A 19,167-nucleotide genomic window follows, 5' to 3' on the forward strand; every position below is an offset into this window, starting at 1 on the left:
AACGCGATTACACCAACACTGCGTTTTCATTTAAACAACTTCATCAGATGGAGACAAATGCATACCTACACAAAACACTCCATTTATATACTCATTAAAATAATTAAACAAGTAATTAATAAAAGGGTGAGCTAAAAGCATCTGCATTTAAAGAGCTAGTGCTCATAATACATTCAATTATAATATGTAATATAATATACTGCCTTAATTTTAAAATATAACATAATTTTAAAATACATAATTTTAAAGTACATTTAAAATACATTTAAAATAAAACAGTGAAATAAATTTACATAAAAAGAAAAAGAATTATAGCTTAGCTGATCTCAGTTTAAGCACAGGCACTAAAGAGATGGCATCATTTAATCCCGGAGGTTTGTTCGCCTCCAAGAAAAGCTGCCACAAAAGCTCCTTATATTCAATCAAGGTCTCCCATGGACCACCCCTTACATCTTTTTCCACTACTTCCAGCACAAAGAAGCTAAATTTAGCTTCCTGACAAATTAGTTTATGACGAAATAAAGCATTATTGGTACATTTTATTTTCATCTCATAATAATGCTCATATATTCTATTCTTAACTTTCTTTCCGATTTCCCTACATAAAATGCATCACAATGGTCACACAAACCTACATACACTATCCCAGAGGTATGACAGTTAGCAAAATATTTGCTCTGAATCAATCTATCCCTACTCTCTATAAAAATTGTTTGCTTGGTACAGATATAGGGGCATTGGGAACATCTTCCGCACTTAAATGTTCCCAGTTTACCTTCCTTTACTTTTTTCATATCATATTTACACTCTAAAATAGTCTTTAAACTTTTGCCCCTTCTATATGTGCACTTCAAAGGCTCATCAAAAATACATTTCAAGTCTGAAATCTGACCAAACCTATACCATTCTTCCTCCAGAATCTTCCTAATTCTGGGTGCACTACCATTGTAGTCCACTACAAAATTACCTGTACCATCACTATTAGGCTTAGTGGATTTTGTCACATTCAAAACTACATTCAAACCCAAAATGGGTTTAAATTTATCATGCCTACCTTTCCTACCTTCCCTCTCTATAGACTCAATAAGATCTTTAGGGTAGCCTCGATCCAAAAACATATTGTGTAAAATTGTACACTCTTCATCAAAATCACACTCTCTTGATGTCATACGGCTCCCCCTCACATATTGGCCCTTAACAATGCCTTTTTTCTGATGGTAAGGGTGAGCACTATTAAAGGCCAAATATGAATTTGAAAATGTTGCCTTCCTGAAAATCTTTGAATAAAAAGAACCATTCCCTTTGCCTATAGTAATATCCAAATAATTCAAAAATTCTTTATCCTCTTTGTATCCTGATCCTCCAGGCAAAAATATTCTCTAGACAGCTGGATATAGCAACTAGCATATTTTATCTGTCTCAACTCTGTCCTCTGTCTAGATCAGTTATGGTGAACCTTTTGGGCTCAATGTATCAAAAATTCGGAAAATGCCCATCGTGACTCTGCTGATGTGTCACCCCCCTGAACAAAAGAGAAACAATTCTTTACATATTCATTTATTTAAAAAATATAGTCCAATCATGTGTAGGCTGCAGTGGTGGTGCTGTGGTAGTGTTGTCGCCTCACAGTAAGACGTTGTCCTGTTTGATACTCAGCTAAAGTGTCTTCTGTGTGGAGACGTGCGTGAATGGGCGTACCTTCGTTGAAGGTTGTGCGTCAGGGCTGGCAACTCGGTACATAAAAATCTACTGCCAATCATTAGCGGACCGGAGTTCCGCTGTGGCGACCCCTAACCGAGAAAAGCCGAAAGATACAAAAGTCCAATCATGTGTGCTGCTATGCATTATAAAAGTAAAAGAAAAATCAGTGACTTGCAATAGGGAAAACGATATGCGCACTGACAGGCTTAAAATAGTGCACCAAAAAATTCCCTGTTTTTAATAGTAATTTTGAATTGAACTGAAAAAATATGGAACACATTGCATTTGATTTGATTCACTTCAATTAATTACTTTTTTGTTGCTGAGTTTTAACAGATAAGTGCAGGGTTACATATTTTTTATATTTTTGTTCATTCAGTTTCTTTGGTAACTCAGGTGCTGGTGAATGCTGATGTGTCACCTTTGACACACATGTCATAGGTTCGCCATCATTGGTCTAGATCACCATGCTGCTCTTCTGCTTGATGTACAATCATTTTCCACAAACATTCCTGGGTCCTTAATTTGAATCCTTTTCTCTTTTCACAGTTTTCACAGAAGCAGCTTGCAGCTCTTTCTGCTTGTATGACTGCATTTTAGTAATACTGGTTATAGCTGCCTTCTGATGGGCCAAATTTGGAGAATGTATGTGATGTGCCCTCATAATTAGTAAATCCTTATGTGGAACACCAGGCCAGCTGCTTATCTGTTTCAAAAAACTGATGCTGTCTACTCCCTCCAGCTTCTCTTGTAGAGCAAAAAAAAAAAATCACAGGTTTTCTCTGCATGCTGTTAACTTCTAAATATCTTTGAGAACCCTTATGTTCAGTCAGTCTTTCTGTCATGTCATTCTCTAATTCCAGCATTTTTTATCAGCTTCTCTCCGAGTGGCTACTTAAATCTTATTTTATTTTCCAGATTTGTATTATTTGATTTTATATATTCTTCCGGTATCTCACTTATGTTAATCACCTCTGCGTGCATCTGATTTTTCCCCTCTAAAGTGCTACAACTGAAACTTTAACTATATTTTGCAGAGCAGCTATTAGGTTCTTCCTAAACTTTTTTCTTCAACCTTTTTAGTTAATTTGTCTTTAAGTTTTCAATTTTGTTCTCTTCGGGCATTCAGAAAGTGTCATTACTAGGCAGTAAATTTTACCCAAATTCATTCAAACTGTTACCTTTTGATTGTTTTTTAATAGGTTCATAGGTTGGTACTAGGCTATCAGCCCTAGGGCCTATACAAGCCTAGCCATAACAATTCCCTGGCTATTTCTTCCCACACTATTTACTTCCCTGGACCCCTGTCTAGCAGGGCAACTGACAATTTCCTTTCTCCCATCCAATCGTCAAGGTTCCTTTTAAAGAGGGCCAAAGAGTCACTCTGCTTGACATGTATGGGCAATCTATTCCAGAGTCTGGGGAGTCTCTGGGTCAGGAACCTATCCCTCCAGCATGTTTTGTTTATTGTGATGACAAGATTTAGATCCCAGGAGCGTGTGGCTCTGAGGGAAATGGATTTCTTTAAGTGTAGCATGTCCAACAGCTCTGGGTTTGACTTGGCCTTGTATGTTAAGCAGAGATCGCCTCTGAGTAGACGATATGCGACAGAGTATAGCTGGAGTTTAAGGTGGTCAGCATAGGGCATCTGCTTTAGGCCTGTGATTCTTTTAGTGAGGTATTTCTGTGGCCTTTCCAGTTGTTGCAGATGTCTTGAGAGGTACATACCAAATGGGGCATTGTATTCTATAATGGGTCTAATGAGGGATGACTACAGTGGGACAATGACATCCTTTTTTCTGGATGAAAAGCCCTTAGTGATGAGGTGTGCCACATAGAAGGATTTCCTGACTGTTGTGGCGATGTGGTTATCGAAGGTGAGACCACTGTCCACCTGTGTCCCTAAGTCTCTTTTCACACTTTCGGTGTTTAGTCTACTGCCACCTATATGGTAATTCACGGATACATGTTTTTTCCCAAAGGGGATAACTTTTAGTTATGTACTCACCATAACTTCAGATGTTTGGGATCCATCTCGCCTACATTCTGACTGATGGGTTCGGAGCCGATCCCTCGGCTCCGACTCGGCACGCTTATGCCAAAGAGCGAAGTCTCTTATTGGCTGAGCTTACTATATCCCAGGATGCACCACTACCAGTCCCCCAGATCTAGTTTGTCCGCATACATGCACACATGCACGCACTGCTTATATAACATCGTCAGATGAAACAAGATAAAACAGTAGAACTCAAAACCGTTCAATCTCTTCTGATCTCCAAGGCCGGGGAAGGAGGGTGGGTATTAGGAATGTAGGAGATGGATCCCAAACATCTGAAGTTATGGTGAGTACATAACTAAAAGATGTTATGTGATCCTATCTCGCCTACATTCTGACTGATGGGACAGCCCCTAGCACCTGAATCCTGGGTGGCTCACTGGAAAACACTCCTGAGTACCGTGGAACCAAATGATGCTCGCCCTTTAGATGCCACATCCAATTTATAGTGGGAAATGAAAGTGTGCGGGTTGGACCAAGTAGCCGCAGCACAAATCTCAGAAATAGCGAGCTTGGAATGAAAGGCGATAGAAGTAGCCATAGCTCTGGTAGAGTGAGCTTTGATAGATGTTGTAAGTTGCTTATTTGAAGAGGAATAAGCCTGAGTTATCCAATCTCTAATCCATTTGGAGATAGTAGCTTTTGTGATGGTTTTACCCAATTTATTGTCTGAAAAGGACACAAACAACTGGTCTGATTTACGAATTTGCTGAGTCCTGTCTAGATAGAAGCGCAATTGCCTGTGAACATCCAATTTATGGAGAGTGTACTCTGCTTCGTTGGAGAATTTTGGAAAGAAAACTGGTAGCTCTAGAGATTGTTGGAGACAGAGATTAGAACAAACCTTTGGGACAAAAGATGGGTTAGGCCTAAGTGATACTCTATCCTTGTGAAAATCAAGTACGGTGGTTTGATAGATAGGGCTTGAAGCTCTGAAACCCTTCTTGCAGAGGTAATTGCAACTAAGAAGGCAGTTTTCCAAGACAGATATTTTAACTCACATGTAGCAGCCGGTTCGAAGGGGAAGATGTTAAGGCACGAAGCACCAAATCAAGATCCCACGGAGGCGAGGATGAAAAACTGGGGTCTTAACAGCCCGCACCTTTAATGAAAGTTTTGCATAATCTGCTGCTCATCAACGGTGGATCCATGAATTCGTGAAATTTAGAGATAGCTGCAAGTTGGACTTTAATAGTAGAAACTGAAGATCCTTGATTAAACAAGGATGTTAAAATTTCAAAACCTCTGGAATCGGGCAGTGATAGGGTCTAAGCCCCTGAGTTGAGCCCAGATAGCAAACCTCTTCCACTTACTGAGGTACAATTTCTTAGTGGTGGGTTTGTGGGCGAAGATAAAATGTGAATAACTTCCGGTCTAAGGTGTGATTTCTGACTAAAGTCGGAAGTGGAGGAGCCAAGCTGTCAACTTCAACGCATGAAGGGACTGGTGTTGTCGTCCCGACTGATGAATTAGCAGATCCGGGTTAGATCCAAAACCCAAGGATCGCCCACCGCATGTTTCTTCAGGTAGGGGAACCATACCTGACGAGGCCAGTACGGAGCAATTAGTATCATTGTGGACCCCAATTGAGAAGCTTTCTGAATGACTTTGGGGAGAAGTGGAACCGAGGAAAAGCATAAAGTAGCCCTGTTGGCCAAGGTTGTGCTAGAGCATCCGTTGCTGCCTCCCCCTGATGTGGAGTCAAGGAGAAGAACCTTTTGCACTTTGTGTTTTGTGGTGTTGCAAACAGGTCGCAGCGCGGCGCCCCCGATGTTCTGCAAACCTGAGCTGCTACTGTTTCGCTCAGGGACCACTCGTGAGGAGAGAGAATTGTCCTGCTTAATCTGTCTGCCAATATATTGATTTCCCTGGAATGTGGGTCGCTACCAAGAAGCGGTTGGTAGCTACAGCCCATTCCCACACCCTCATGGCCTCTCTGCAAAGCGGGTAAGATCTGGTCCCTCCTTGTTTGTTTAGATACCAGACCACCGACATGTTGTCTGTGTGGATAGCGATAATGCCTTGAGGGAGAAACTTGTGGAGAGCCTGTAGGGACAGAAGTACAGCCCTCATCTCCAACACATTGATGTGGAGAAAGGTTTCGTCTGGAAGGCAGGAACCCTGAACTAACCTGCCCAGACAATGCCCCCCCCCACCCTGTCTGGGAGGCATCCGTCGTCAGGGTGGCCACTGGAGGGGGGATAACAAAAGGTCTTCCCTGATTCAGATTGGACGGGTGAAGCCACCAGCGGAGGTCCCGTTTGCACGTTTCTGTAATCATAATGGGGTGATTGAGGGGAAGATTCTGAAAGGACCATTGAGTCGATAATAGCCACTGAAGAATCCTCATGTGCAATCTTGCCAGAGGAACTAGGAGAACCGTGGCAGACATTGAACCTAAAAGTTGCAGGACCATCCTGGCTGGGGCTTTGGATCTTGAAAGCAGGGCTTGAACTTGACCTTGTAAAGTTAGAATCCTTTCGGTAGGAAGAAAGACGTCCATCAATTTTGAGTCTATCTCTGTTCCTATGAACCTTATGCGCTGAGAGGGCAGCAAGACAGACTTTGACCAATTGAATGTAATTCCCAGGGTAGCACCCAGGGAAAAGGTGGCTTTGAGGTTGTCCATTAGTAGATGCCTGGTGGTGGCAGTCAGGAGCCAGTCGTCCAGATAGGGAAACACTTGGAATCCAAGACTCCTCAGGTGAGCAGTCACTACTGCCAAACACTTGGTGAACACCCTGGGGGCTGTGGTGAGACCAAAGGGCAGTGCACAAAATTGGAAATGACTGTCTCCCAGGCTGAAGCGCAGATACTTCCTGGACGCCCGATGTATCGGTATGTGATAATAGGCGCCCTTGAGATCTATGGAGCACATCCAAACATCCTTCTCCAACAATGGGAGAATGGATTGTAATGTGACCATTCGAATTTGGATTTCGTGACGGATTGGTTTAGTCTGCTGAGATCCAATATTGGTCTCAGGTCCCCTGTCTTTTGGCACTAAAAGAACCTTGAGTAATTTCCGGATCCGATCTGGTCTGTGGGGACCGGTTGGATGACTCCTTTTCTAGCAGCTTTAACGCTTCTGCGCTGCAATTTCCCTTTGACTGGGTGGTGGGTCCGGGATTTTTTGGACGGTGGGGGTGAGTGTGTGAAGGGAATGGTGTAACCTCCGGCACAATCCAAAGCACCCATCTGTCCTGAGTGATACTCCCAGGCTTTTAGGTGCTTGGCAACGGCACCCGACTGGCTCGAGCAGCACAGCCGGGCAATCCCTCATGAAGTGTGGGAGGCTGAAGAGCCACGAAAGGACTCGCGGTCTCCAGAATTGCGGGGCCCTCTGCCGCCTCTGGGACGGCGTCTCCCAGAAAAATTTCCCGTCCTCTGCCTCTGGAAGGGGAATCTTCCTGCTGTTGAGGAAAAACTTACGTGATTTACGGAACCACATCTTCCCTCCTCCTTTAGCCTTGGGATAAGGCCGAAGGGAGTGGAATAACGTGCACCTACGGCAGATAAAGTTTTTCCCTCTTGCTCACAGCGGTAAGAGTGTCTTTAACCTTAGGTCCAAACAAAGAGGACCCATCAAAGGGAGCGTCGGCGAAGGAAGACTTGAAGGCCTCCGCAAATGACACAAACGGAGCCAGGCTTGTCTCCGTGAGAGCCACGCCTGTGCCTGCCGCTCTACCCGCCCCTTCGGCCGCATATGAAATGAGCCTCATGGACGAGTTAGAAATTGAAGTAAGGATAGCCAACTGAGAGCTAACCGACTGGGCTAGCTGCTCAGGTAGGTTACCCGAGAGGGAATCTGACAGCTCCTTGACCAGATCCCTCTGTAGCCTGGTAAAATGTGCCAAATAATTCAGGGACCTTAAAGTAAAGGCCGCTGAAGTCAGGGTGCGCTTCCCGTAACGGTCCATGCTCCTAGACTCCTTATTAGGAGGATGGACGGACGTTGAAGCCTCTGCCACGTCCTGTTGTGTAGCAGATGCCACCACCATGGCATCTACAGCCACGCCTTTAGTCAGGAACTCCTTCTCGGGTGGGGCAGACAAAAATTTGTTAGGACGAGAAGGCACTGGTTCCACGGTATCTGGATGTTCCCACGCCCTCCGACAAACCAAATCCAGGAGCTCGTCGAAGGGCGGAGACACCCAGGAGGCGGAGGGCTGTGCCCCAAAGGCCTTGAGAAGCACTGACTCATCAGCAGAGGGGGGTTTGGACATCCAGCCGCCTCGTTGTTTGAGGATCTCTAAAATGTCTGCAAATGAGACATCATCCGAGGACGACTTTGGGGATCCCTCTGCATCATCAAGATCAGTGTCCGATGTAAGAGACTCGGGGGAGTCCACGTGCTTCCTCTTGCACGATCTCTTCCTTGGGGGCTCCTCTGAAGACAACTCCGAAGAACCCTCAGGAGGAGGGGAACCCCCAGAGGGGGTAACCTCAGGCCCCGGGGCTCCGCTGCCTAAGGACAGGGGAACTGCCAAAGACCCAGTCTCCACGCCCAGGGAAGGTGCCGGTAAAGCCGGAGAGATGGCCGAAGAAGACTTGGCCAAGGCACTCCTCATAGCTCTGAAAGCCGGACCCCCAGAATCCTGGGAGTGTCCGGTCCCCGAAGCCATGATAGCAGACGGAAGTCCCGCAGCCGAAGCACCGAGAGGGAGGCTCGGAACCGACAACATAGGTCCCGAAACGTCACCCCCAGGTCCAGCCGAAGAAGTCCGTGTGCCAAACTCGGACCGAAGGCCGGGTTGGAGTAAGGGTCGGAGCCGACCCTAAGACCTCCACCGGCTCCAACAGCACCTGCTCCGACGGAGCCGAAGCGGTCGGAGGAGGAATGGCAATGACATGGGCATGGGCTGTCGGCTCCAAAGCCAACTGGGTCGGAGCCGAAACAAATTTTTGAAAGACTGGGGACTGGAACAGTCTTTGGAGCACCCTGTCTATGTCCGAATCTGACATCCTCGATGACCTAGAGGATACTGAACGGGTTCGAGATGGCCTCTCCAACGGCCCCAAGGGGCTAGGGGACCGGCTTCAAGGCGACTCGATGACTATCGGCGCCGAAGGAATACCCAAACTAGCTTCCATCGGTGCCGAGGAGGACTTAGGCACCGAGGAGGAAGTGTCTGAGCGGACAACCTTCATCGGCTCCGAGACCATTGGAGCCGACGAAGGTGATCCGCCTCTCGATGCCCCAGCCATCGGCTCCGAAGCCAGAGGAGTCGAGACTGGTGGCATCGAGGCAGACCGTTCCGCCCTCGGCTCCGAAGTCCTTGGAGCCGAAGGAGAAGCCTGCCTATGTCTTTTGGCGGTCGGATCCGACGGACTGGTCGGAGCCGACGCCCTTTTCTTTTTAGCAGGAGAAGGAGAGGATGCTAGAGCTTCTTCAAAGGAGGGTTTTATAAGGCCTTTTAATATAAGCTTATTTTTCCTCTCTTGGAGAACCCTCGAGGAAAAAGCGTGACACACGCTGCAGGACTCCTGCAAATGTTTTGCACCCAAACAATAAACACAGAGAGAGTGGTCATCTGTTATAGACATTTTAAAGTTGCACTTGGTGCACTTTTTAAAGCCTGAAGGCCTAGGAACCTGAGACATTCCGGTAAATTATTCAGTGAACTAGCCAAACACAGTACAAACACTGTAACTATGACAGAAAAAAGAAATTTTCTCTGCTTTGTCCTTCTTTTTAACGAAAGAGAAACTATCACCAGTATAAAGGATCCGAGATCCCTAAATAGAACAGAAGTCACCTAACAACCAAAAAGACCGGAAAGGCCTTTCCACACAAGAGGTACTTCTAGTCAAACAACACTCACAAAACAAGAATTTACCAAGTAAATTTCTCCAAACGCACTCAAAACACAAGATAGCTGTTAAAACAGCTTTTAGTTGAAGTATAAAGAAATTCCTGACAGGAAGTTAGTGAAAATAATCACTACTTAGCTCAGCCAGCTCGAGACCACGTCTTCACTTGTTAGCGGCAAACGAGATCTGGGGGACTGGTAGTGGTGCATCCTGGGATATAGTAAGCTCAGCCAATAAGAGACTTCGCTCTTTGGCATAAGCGTGCCGAGTCGGAGCCGAGGGATCGGCTCCGAACCCATCAGTCAGAATGTAGGCGAGATAGGATCACATAACATCTATACATTTCTTGGCATTGAGCTCGAGCCCATGGCTCTGGTACCAAGCATCTATTTCTGTAAGGCCCTTTTGTAGAGTATCCACATCATTTAGAGATTCAATAATGGCTCCCAGTTTGCAGTCATCTGCGAACTTTGTTAGCCAGAGTCCCTTAGTGTTGGCCTGCACTTCACAGAAGTAGATGCCAAACAAGAGCGGTCCCAGGACTGAACCCTGAGGTACTCCACTTGTCACTTGTCTGGAGCTGGATTTGGAGTCGTCTACTTTTACAGTGTGGGTTCTATCAGTAAGCCAGTTAGCAACTCATTGGGTGACGTAGGGATTAATATCCAGCTTAGTAAGTTTATCTATGATTCCAGAGTGGGGGATGGTGTCAAAAGCCTTGGCAAGGTGTAGATAGGCTGTGTGGACCACCTTACCCTTGCCCATGGCTCTGGATGACTGATTCAAATAAGTCAATCAGGTCCAGGAGACAAGACCGGCCCTTCACGAACCCAAACTGGGTGGGGTCCAGTGTTTGAAGGTTGCCAATGTCTTTGTTTATAAGTTCCATGATAATACGCTCCATGGCCTTGCAGATAAGGCTTGTCAGACTGATGGGACGGTAGTTTCTGGGATCCAAGGTGGATCCCCCCTTGTGGAATGGGATAACTGTAGCTCTGCGCCACTCAGTGGGCACGAAACTTGAGGTAAGGCTATGATTAAACAACAGTGTTTTTCAGAATGAAGACTGACTTTCACATGGATAGTCTGACAAAATTATCAACAGCTGAAGCAGAAAAAAAAATGTTCTCTTGAGATAATCTGAAAGGTGATACTTTTTCAAAGTGAATATAATACAGTGTCTGGTATGAACTGGAGAAGACATGGAAAGGCAACTTATGTAAACTGATACAGCTGAAAGAGCAGTATGTGCAGTCCCAACAGATACGTTTTTCTGGATGATTGTCCAACTTTATCTTAATATCTGTAAGCAGAAATCTACTTAATAATGAACTAGAGGAAAAGGCATGTCACAGAAATATCTGAGATTCTATCCGTTTTACTGTGAACAGTCTGCTATCATCATCCATGTTGCCAGGCCACATGCAACAGCTATTTTTATACTTATGTTTAGGAATACATATGAGAAATCTTTGGCTATAGTCACAATAACGTTGAAACACCTTCTCTGTTTTTCCAACTAGCCAAAACAAACAAGATGCATCTTACCATTTTGTACAATTTGAGATAAAATGAGATTCCCTATTTTCAAAGCTCTATGATGCATAATGCTATACACCTCAGTATACCAGTAGCACACTGGTCAGAGAATAATTTAGTCAATTATACAGGCTGGAGAGAGACAAAGTCAGATCACTGGAAAGAACTCTCATTGCAGGCTCAGAATACTAGATAATGTACTGAAATCCCTAGAAGATGACTGCCATATACTTCCTTATGCTAAGTATAAGACTTGTGCAATTAAACACTCAGTGAAAAAGGATATCTCTGGGAACAGGACACTGGAATTAATTTTATTAGCTTTTGCTAACTCATAAAATTACTAGTTCACAATGTAGAAGCAGTACAACATCTAATCCAAATGCAGGTGCATTTATTAAAATAATGTAAAGGAAGCATGTCTTACCTCTGCTAGATAACTGACTTTAGGTGGAGCTCCTTTAAGGTCTAGGTGCACCAACACCAAAAACTGACGTTTCACTGAAATGTCAGTTTTGTCCATTGCATTGACGTTTTCCTTAATGCATTATACACAGGAAAAAAACTTCAAATTCTGTGAATGAAATACATATAAAAATATTTATTACATGAGCGCACTCACTGTGAAACTTATGACTATCCGTAAAACATGCTTATCTAGAGATCCAAATTCTGATCTGCGTCACAGACGCAGCTGCCCCTCTTTACATAACTCTTATTAGACCAGTTATAATAATACTTCACCTAGTTCTGCAACCTAATCACATGCCGTCCATTGCAACTGGACAAGGTACAATGATTTCTCAAAAAGATAGTCAAAGGGCTTCCAGGTTTGCCTTATACTGAAAGGCTACAGCAACTGTCTTCATGCAAACCATTAAAGAACACATTTCTTACTTGTGAAACCCTTTACCTACAATACACCCAGTGACTTGAACACAACCATACCATGAAATGTGACAATTTCATAGCTCAGACTTCCACACATACAAAATAAACTCCCCTGCCCAATTAAACATGGATATCAATCCACATGAACTTCTAAGAAGGAATGGGGTTGACTACATGGGCACATGGAAATTCCAATATGGGATCCAGGGCATCATGTTCCTTGATGACTAACAGCCCCTGAGCTTGTTCACAACACCTAAGGAAACTACAATACTGTTGATTCTAAAGTCTGTTAAACATACTAAATATGTATAACTAGTATATAACTATATAACTGTATAGTTATTTTTTTATCCTGGTATCTGGTTATTTATGTTTGAATATCACACATAAATCAGATTATGTAAGCATCACTTACTTTTTTGTAAAGAAATATCTCCTCACATTTGTCCTGAAAATGGCATTTCCAGTTTCTAAGCACGGTCCCCTGTACTTGCCTACCCATTCTTCACACAAATATCCCTCAGGTGTTTGTGCTATTGAAAGAAGCTCTGGAGTAGGACAGGATGATGCAAACATTTCCCTGCTCTCCTACCTCCAAAAGAAACGAGTGAGCTTCAGTGTCTGCACATAACTGATGGAGGCCAGGGACCATGCAAGATGTTGTGGCAGTACACAGTTTTATTATTATAGTGGAATGTGAAGGTTGTACACCTTTTTATATATCAGAGACCATGAAGAAATAACAGTCACAGTGTGGAAGACAGCATAAGTGTTGTATAACCAAGGTACTTTATAAGCTTATCAGTGAGATGATTGGGAACACCTTTTAATTTCCAGATATCAGATGTAAACTATAGTAACATGAGACTGAATGACATGAATAAGCAGAGCAGAAGGATAATAACTGGCAACATTTATCAACAAAAATATACATGCATGCTTGAATGAAGCATTATACTAAGCTCTCACTTAGAAAATGTTTAGCAAATTAATTTCAATTTTGTTTTTAAGAATACTGTCACGTGGCTGAGATGGATTTATAAACACGGGTATCTTAAAATGTTATGCACAAATACTTATTTAATCATTAAAGTAAACCAATCTTCTTGAACTAGGTTTAGTTTCTTACACAAGTCCATTGGCAAACATATTCTGCTTGCACAAACTTTGATTAGTGTGCTTGGTCTGTTTTCCATTGGAGCTTGCAGAAAAGCTCAAATATGGGTTCTTACATAGGTTCATGTGTACTAGGCTAAAAGCCCTGGAGCCTTTATAAGCCTAGCCCATAGAAGTCCCCTGGCATCGTGCCGCCTGACGTTAGTTCCCAGTAAGCCCTGGAGCCTTTATAAGCCTAGCCCATAGAAGTCCCCTGGCATCGTGCCGCCTGACGTTAGTTCCCAGTGCCTCTATCAAGTAGAGCCACTGGAGTGATCCCCAGAGTGAACTTTCTTTTTCCCATCCACTCATCAAGACTTTTCTTGAAGAGGGCCAGTGAGGTGCTCTGCTTGACATGTATGGGAAGTCTATTCCAGAGCATGGGCAGTCTCTGGGTTATGAACCTGTCCTTCCAGCATGCTAATGAGGTTGAGGTCTCTGGAGCATGTGGTGCAGAGGGATTGGGATTTCTTTAGCTGTAGCATTTCTAACAGAGCTGGGTCAGACATGGCTTAAAGCCAAGCAGAGATCGCCTCTTAGTAGATGATATGAGACAGGGAATAGCTGGAGTTTTTTGAGTCTGTCCACTTAGGACATGTGTTTAAGGCTTAGGATCCTCTTCTTGAGATACGTTTGTGGCCTTTTCAGCTGTTGCAAGTGTCTAGTGAGGTACATGCCAAATGGGGCATTATACTCAATAATTGGCCTAATGAGGGAAGAGTAGAGAGAGAGATGATGACCTCTTTCTTCCTGGATGCAAAACCCTTGGTAATGAGATGTGCAACATAGAAGAACTTTCTGACCACAGTGGCAATGTGGTGGTCAAAGGAGAGGCTGCTGTTAACCTGTGTCCCCAGATACCTTAGAATGCCTTCAGTGTTCAGTGGGGGTCCCATCGATGTGGTAATTAGTGGGAATGGGGTTTTTCTCAAAGGGGATGACAATGCATTTTTTGGCATTAAGCTTAAGGCCATGGTTTTGACACCAGTCATTGGTCTCAGTGAGGTCTTTCTGTAGGATGTCTGCATCACTTGGGAGTTAATAATGGCTCCCAGCTTGCAGTCATCTGCAAACTTGGTTAGCCAGAGTCCCTCTGTGTTGGCCTGGACTTCTCAGAAGTAGATGCCAAACAGAAGAGGACCCAGGACTGATCCCTGTGGGACTCCACTCGTGACTGGTCTGCAGTCTGACTTGGAGTCTGCTACTTTCACACTGTGGGTTCTATCTGTGAGCCAATTTGCAACCCACCTAGTGATATAGGGGTTGATGCCTAGTTTGGGGAGTTTATCAATAATTTCTGAGTGAGGAATGATATTAAAGGCCTTGGCCAGATCTAGATAGGGTGTATAAACTGCCTTTCCCTCATCCACAGCTCTGGTGACTGACTCAAAGAAGTCAACCAGGTTGAGCAGGCATGATCTACCTTTCACAAAACCAAACTGCACGGGATCTAGAGTCTGAAGATTCTCTATATCCTTGTTAATTAGTTCCATGATGATGTGCTCCATAGCCTTACATATCAGACTCGTCAAGCCAATGGGGGGGGGGATAATTCCCAGGGTCTGTAGTCGCTCCCCCTTTATGGAGAGGTATGACTGTAACAGTGCACCATTCGATAGGGACAAAGCCTGAGGTGAGGCTGTGATTGAACAGGGCACACAGATGTGGTGCCAGTTCACTTTGTAGTTCATGCAGAATACATCCAGAGATGTTGTCGGGTCCCATGGAAACTGTATTCTTGGCCTTGGACAATGCAGCTTTAACCTGTGCTGCAGTAATGCTGGGTGTCTGGCATTCCTCCAGTACTCTGACTCATCCTTTAGAGGGGGAGAGAGGGGTAAATTTGGCATTGAGTCTGTCAGCCAGCATGTTGGCAATATCTGTTGGCTCAGTATAGGAGGTACCATTGTGCAGTAACTCAGAGCAAACCTGGGTATTGCCGTGGAGATTCTTGATATGACTATAGAAGGCTTTGTGGTTGTTTTTTAGTGTCTGCCACAATTCTGCATTCATAGCTGGCTTTAGAGGTTTTGATGAGGTATCTCCACTTTTTGTTGAGGCTAATGAGGGAGTTTTTCCAGTCTTGGGACCTCACCTTTTTCATGCAACAGTTTCTTCCTTCTGTTGTAGAGTTTATTAATGCAGGGCACCACCAGATTGCCTTCCTTTTTTTGGAGGAAAGCATCTTGGTTCTGTTGGGTATGGCTAGTTCCATGCATTTATGTATGTGTTCGTACAGTGCAATGGTGTATGATTTGGCTGTCATGCATCTGTTTTCCATTGACATGGATGCCGTGAAGTTAGACACCTCTAGTTTTAGGAGCCCAGTCAGTTTTGGAGAAGTTTTGCATGGTGGTTACCTTTGTGGGGGTAATAACCATTTCAAGGATGTTGCTTCCTCTAGTGGGGGTAAGAATGAGTTGGTCCAGGGCATTGGAATTGATGAATTCCAAGGAACCGTTGGGCCAGTGTATTGGTGCATGAGTAGTTTTCCCAGTTGATGGAGGGGTAGTTGAAGTCACCTAGTATGAGTGTTGGGTTGAACCCTAATAGTTTCCAGGGTGCTTAGGAATGTGGTGTGAAAGTTTTGGGACATGGTTGGGTACCTATAACAGGCTACGACCTGAATTGCCATCTTACCCAATGTTAGTTGTACCTGAAGTATCTCAGATGCATTCTGCTGGGCTATTAGTCTGGAGATGTGCATATCCTTTATGAATATGGAGACACCACTGCCTTTGGAGCTTCAGTCCATGTTCCGGGGTTGAAAGGTGTGGAATGAATTATAGCCTGGTAGCGCAGGGGTGCTTTCTGCTGCTTTAAACCAGGTCTCTGTTACAGCAAAAATGTCAATGTACTCCACTTTGAGGAGTGCTTCGAGCAAGTTCATCTTGAGATTTAGACTTCTAGCACTGAGCAGCATGACCCTCAGATTGCATTTATTTGTAGCTGTTACAGTGGTAATTTTGCCTTTGGAACATTGCCCTAAAAAGGCACTATAGAGGTGGCAAGAGCCTTAGCCAGTATCCAGAAACCCAGGGGTGACCGATACAGGCCATCTCTGGCAAAGCATCAAGGTTTGTCAATCATGTCATCCCAAGCAGACAGATACTGGATCCCATTAGAATGGCACCAGAAACTTAGCCAATTGTTGAAGTCAATCATTTTCTGCTTGCACTGCAATATCATTCTGGGCAATGGTAGGATGCTGCTCAGGTCTATGGTCATACCTGCCTAGGCCACATAATCTGAGAGCTCCTCCATGTCTCTTTTCATGTAGTCCACGGAGATGCGTCTCAGGTCATTCACACCCTCATGGACAGCGAGAGTCATACTTGTACTTGTTGTGGAGCGACCTGACTGTATGTGTTATATGTCGGATTCTGGCACCTGATAAGCAGCTGACTGCTACCTTCTCCTTATTCAACACAGTGAGTGGGACATCAGTGTGCTTCATTAGCGAGTCACCTATGATTAGTGTATTGGGCAAGATGTTTTGCCTTAGGGGCTTAGGTTGAGGGGCACACTGTGTAGATGACCTATGTATCTTCTGGTTTGTGCTGTGTTGCGGTGGTCAAGTGCATTTCTGCCTTGGAGCTCTCTTGTTGTTTGGGTAGAATTCTATTGAGAGCCTCCGCAAAGGTGGGTGTGTGGTTTGTGTTTTTATGTGACAGCTGTGATGGTGGGTGTTCTGGAGGGCTATGTGTTGCATGTGGTGTAGTGCAGGTGTTGACCTTCTCTTCCTGACCAGCTATTCCGGTCTTGGCTTGAGCGTGCATGGCTTCCAGTTTGGACATACAAGTGCATCTCTCACAAGTCTGAGTGTTGGGAGGTAAGAGGAAAGGGTTGTCTGTGTACATGAGGCAGTTGCTACACTGCCTTAGAATGCCCAATTTCACCAGGTTAATAGGAGAAAGCACAGGGAACTGACCTTTAGACATGCCAGGAGGGATGGTCATTATTACTAATTACTGGAGCTGTTTCCTTATATATTCCTTTTACAGGAAAAATGTCACTCAAGGTGTCCGAGTCTGTACAGATCACTGCCAAACACTTGAGGGGAAACTAATAAGTAGACCTTGAAAATTTAAAGATGAAGTATTTAGGCAGATATTCTGAAGTTAGAAAGAAATCAAGCAGTACTTACTGAAAAATAAAGAATTAACTAATCAAGAATGATAAAAAGAGGGGAGTCGCAGGAATGGCTACTGCCCGGCTACTAATAATGCTGGGCTCAGCACAGCTTCACTCTGTTGGGATACAATACTACTTTGCTTCTTCTCTCGTCAGAAGTAAAATGTTATCACCAATCCCAAGAAGGGAAGGAGGCCACGGCCTGCTTGGTGATCCGCAGCCTTGTCCCAGATGATGTAAAGATCTTCAGGCTTGTAGCCTTTTTCTGATAGATGCCTTGAATAGCAGCCAGACCAATCAGGTTAAGCACAGACACTCACTCTCCAACCAGAAAGAGTCAGGAATCAATGCACTCTGCTCCTACTCTCACCAGGATCAGAATATAAGCACATATTCCAAGCTGTCACCTATACAGCAGTTAAGCTTTCTGGTGATCAACAGTCTCCAGGAAATAATGTAACCGCACTCCTTTCTCTCACCAGGAGAAAACAGAAGCACTAATCCCAAGATGACTACTGAGAGGCAGAATGTGGGCTCACCAATAACTGGTGGTCTTACAATAGATGCTTAAAGGCAAGACAAAAAAATGGTTTATCCTAATCACTGCAGTGTGTACTAGAGGAGTTAGATGTGAAAGTAAGTAACTGAAGTTTTACCTGTTTTAGTGTAGAGTCACTATTTTTAAAACAGCAAGATAGATTGAAAGGGGGTGGTCACTTCTGTATTCTGGTACTATGGAATACAGTAGGATGGCCAATAAATTTAAATAGCTGTAGGGGAGTGATCTCACAAAATGATAATTTTGCGCTTACTCACACCAGCCAGTAAAAGCAGAGAGGAAATGAGATATATGTCAAATTAACATAATGGGCAGGCAACTATAAAGACAGTGGTGGTTAATAACACAACAGTAACTGGGTGGGAGGCTGGGAAAAAATCTGTCTGACTCACAAGGGACAGAGCAGTGGTCTCTTTTCAAGTTTTAATATGCAGTTAAAAGCAGAACACAAGTAAAACACAGTGTAAAGAAAACAAATCACAGTACACAAAATAGAATGCATCCCCCGTCTTATCTGAAACTACAACAGCACCTCTGAAATTGTTAATGAGGCACTAGTGTAACAACTGATGAGAAATGGACTGCAGCAGTTCCGGGACATACTAGCTGACCTTTTACTCGAAGGGGTAATGGATGCAACTATCAACCAAACCAATAATGCATCTAACATACAACCTCAAAAGGAAAGACTTAATAAATTCCTTTGAATACAAAATGAAAAAAGTTTTTCAGGGGCAGTAATTAATTTCTAAGCATATTTAGAAACTGGTTATGTGCCAGGAGGTTTAACAATATGGAGGAGTCCTACTTATTGCAGCACACTCCTTTAATGTCAAAGGATCAGTCTGTAGTGTGGCAGTGAAGGCATCAGAATTATGTTTGAATATTCTGAATCAGAACAAGCAGCATTACTGGCAGCTGGAATCAGTCATGTAGACTCTGTTTACTTGTAATTCTCATTTATTTACCAAGTTACAGAAAGAACTATAATGATGTCTACAATGTATAAAGGTTTCTAAAAAGACACTTAAAATGTTAACCCATTGTCTATACTCATGGCATACGAGGATAAAGCCCACACTGCATCCCAGACCCTTGACAGCACAGACAGAGAGGATGGGAGCACCCACCCTGGGGGGGGGGGTTGAACCCACTCTCATATGCATGTTAACTCCTGATTCCTGGTAGAGGCTAGTGCAGGATCATGAAAAGTGTTGTCTGTATGGAGGCAAGGCTCAGATTGAGGAGTACATGGAGGTGCGACACTGGCACCATACAAATCACTGCATACCTACCTCTGAAGAGGAAATGAGAG

At 44.1% G+C, this 19,167-nt stretch overlaps 1 protein-coding gene across 1 annotated transcript in view; it reads right to left on the minus strand.

Moving 5' to 3' along the window:
* HEXD (hexosaminidase D) overlaps positions 1-19,167 on the minus strand; it is a 651,835-nt gene that overhangs the window by 538,638 nt on the left and 94,030 nt on the right. Inside the window, exon 3 of the mRNA XM_044085015.1 lies at positions 11,538-11,684. Within this exon, the coding sequence (XP_043940950.1) occupies positions 11,538-11,633 (96 nt within the window). The 5' untranslated portion in view covers positions 11,634-11,684. The remainder of the gene's footprint in view (positions 1-11,537; positions 11,685-19,167) is intronic.

This window comes from Protopterus annectens, chromosome 10.part0 (assembly GCF_019279795.1).
Source record: "Protopterus annectens isolate FY-2018-M chromosome 10.part0, PAN1.0, whole genome shotgun sequence".
NCBI classification, from domain to species: Eukaryota; Metazoa; Chordata; order Ceratodontiformes; family Protopteridae; genus Protopterus; species Protopterus annectens.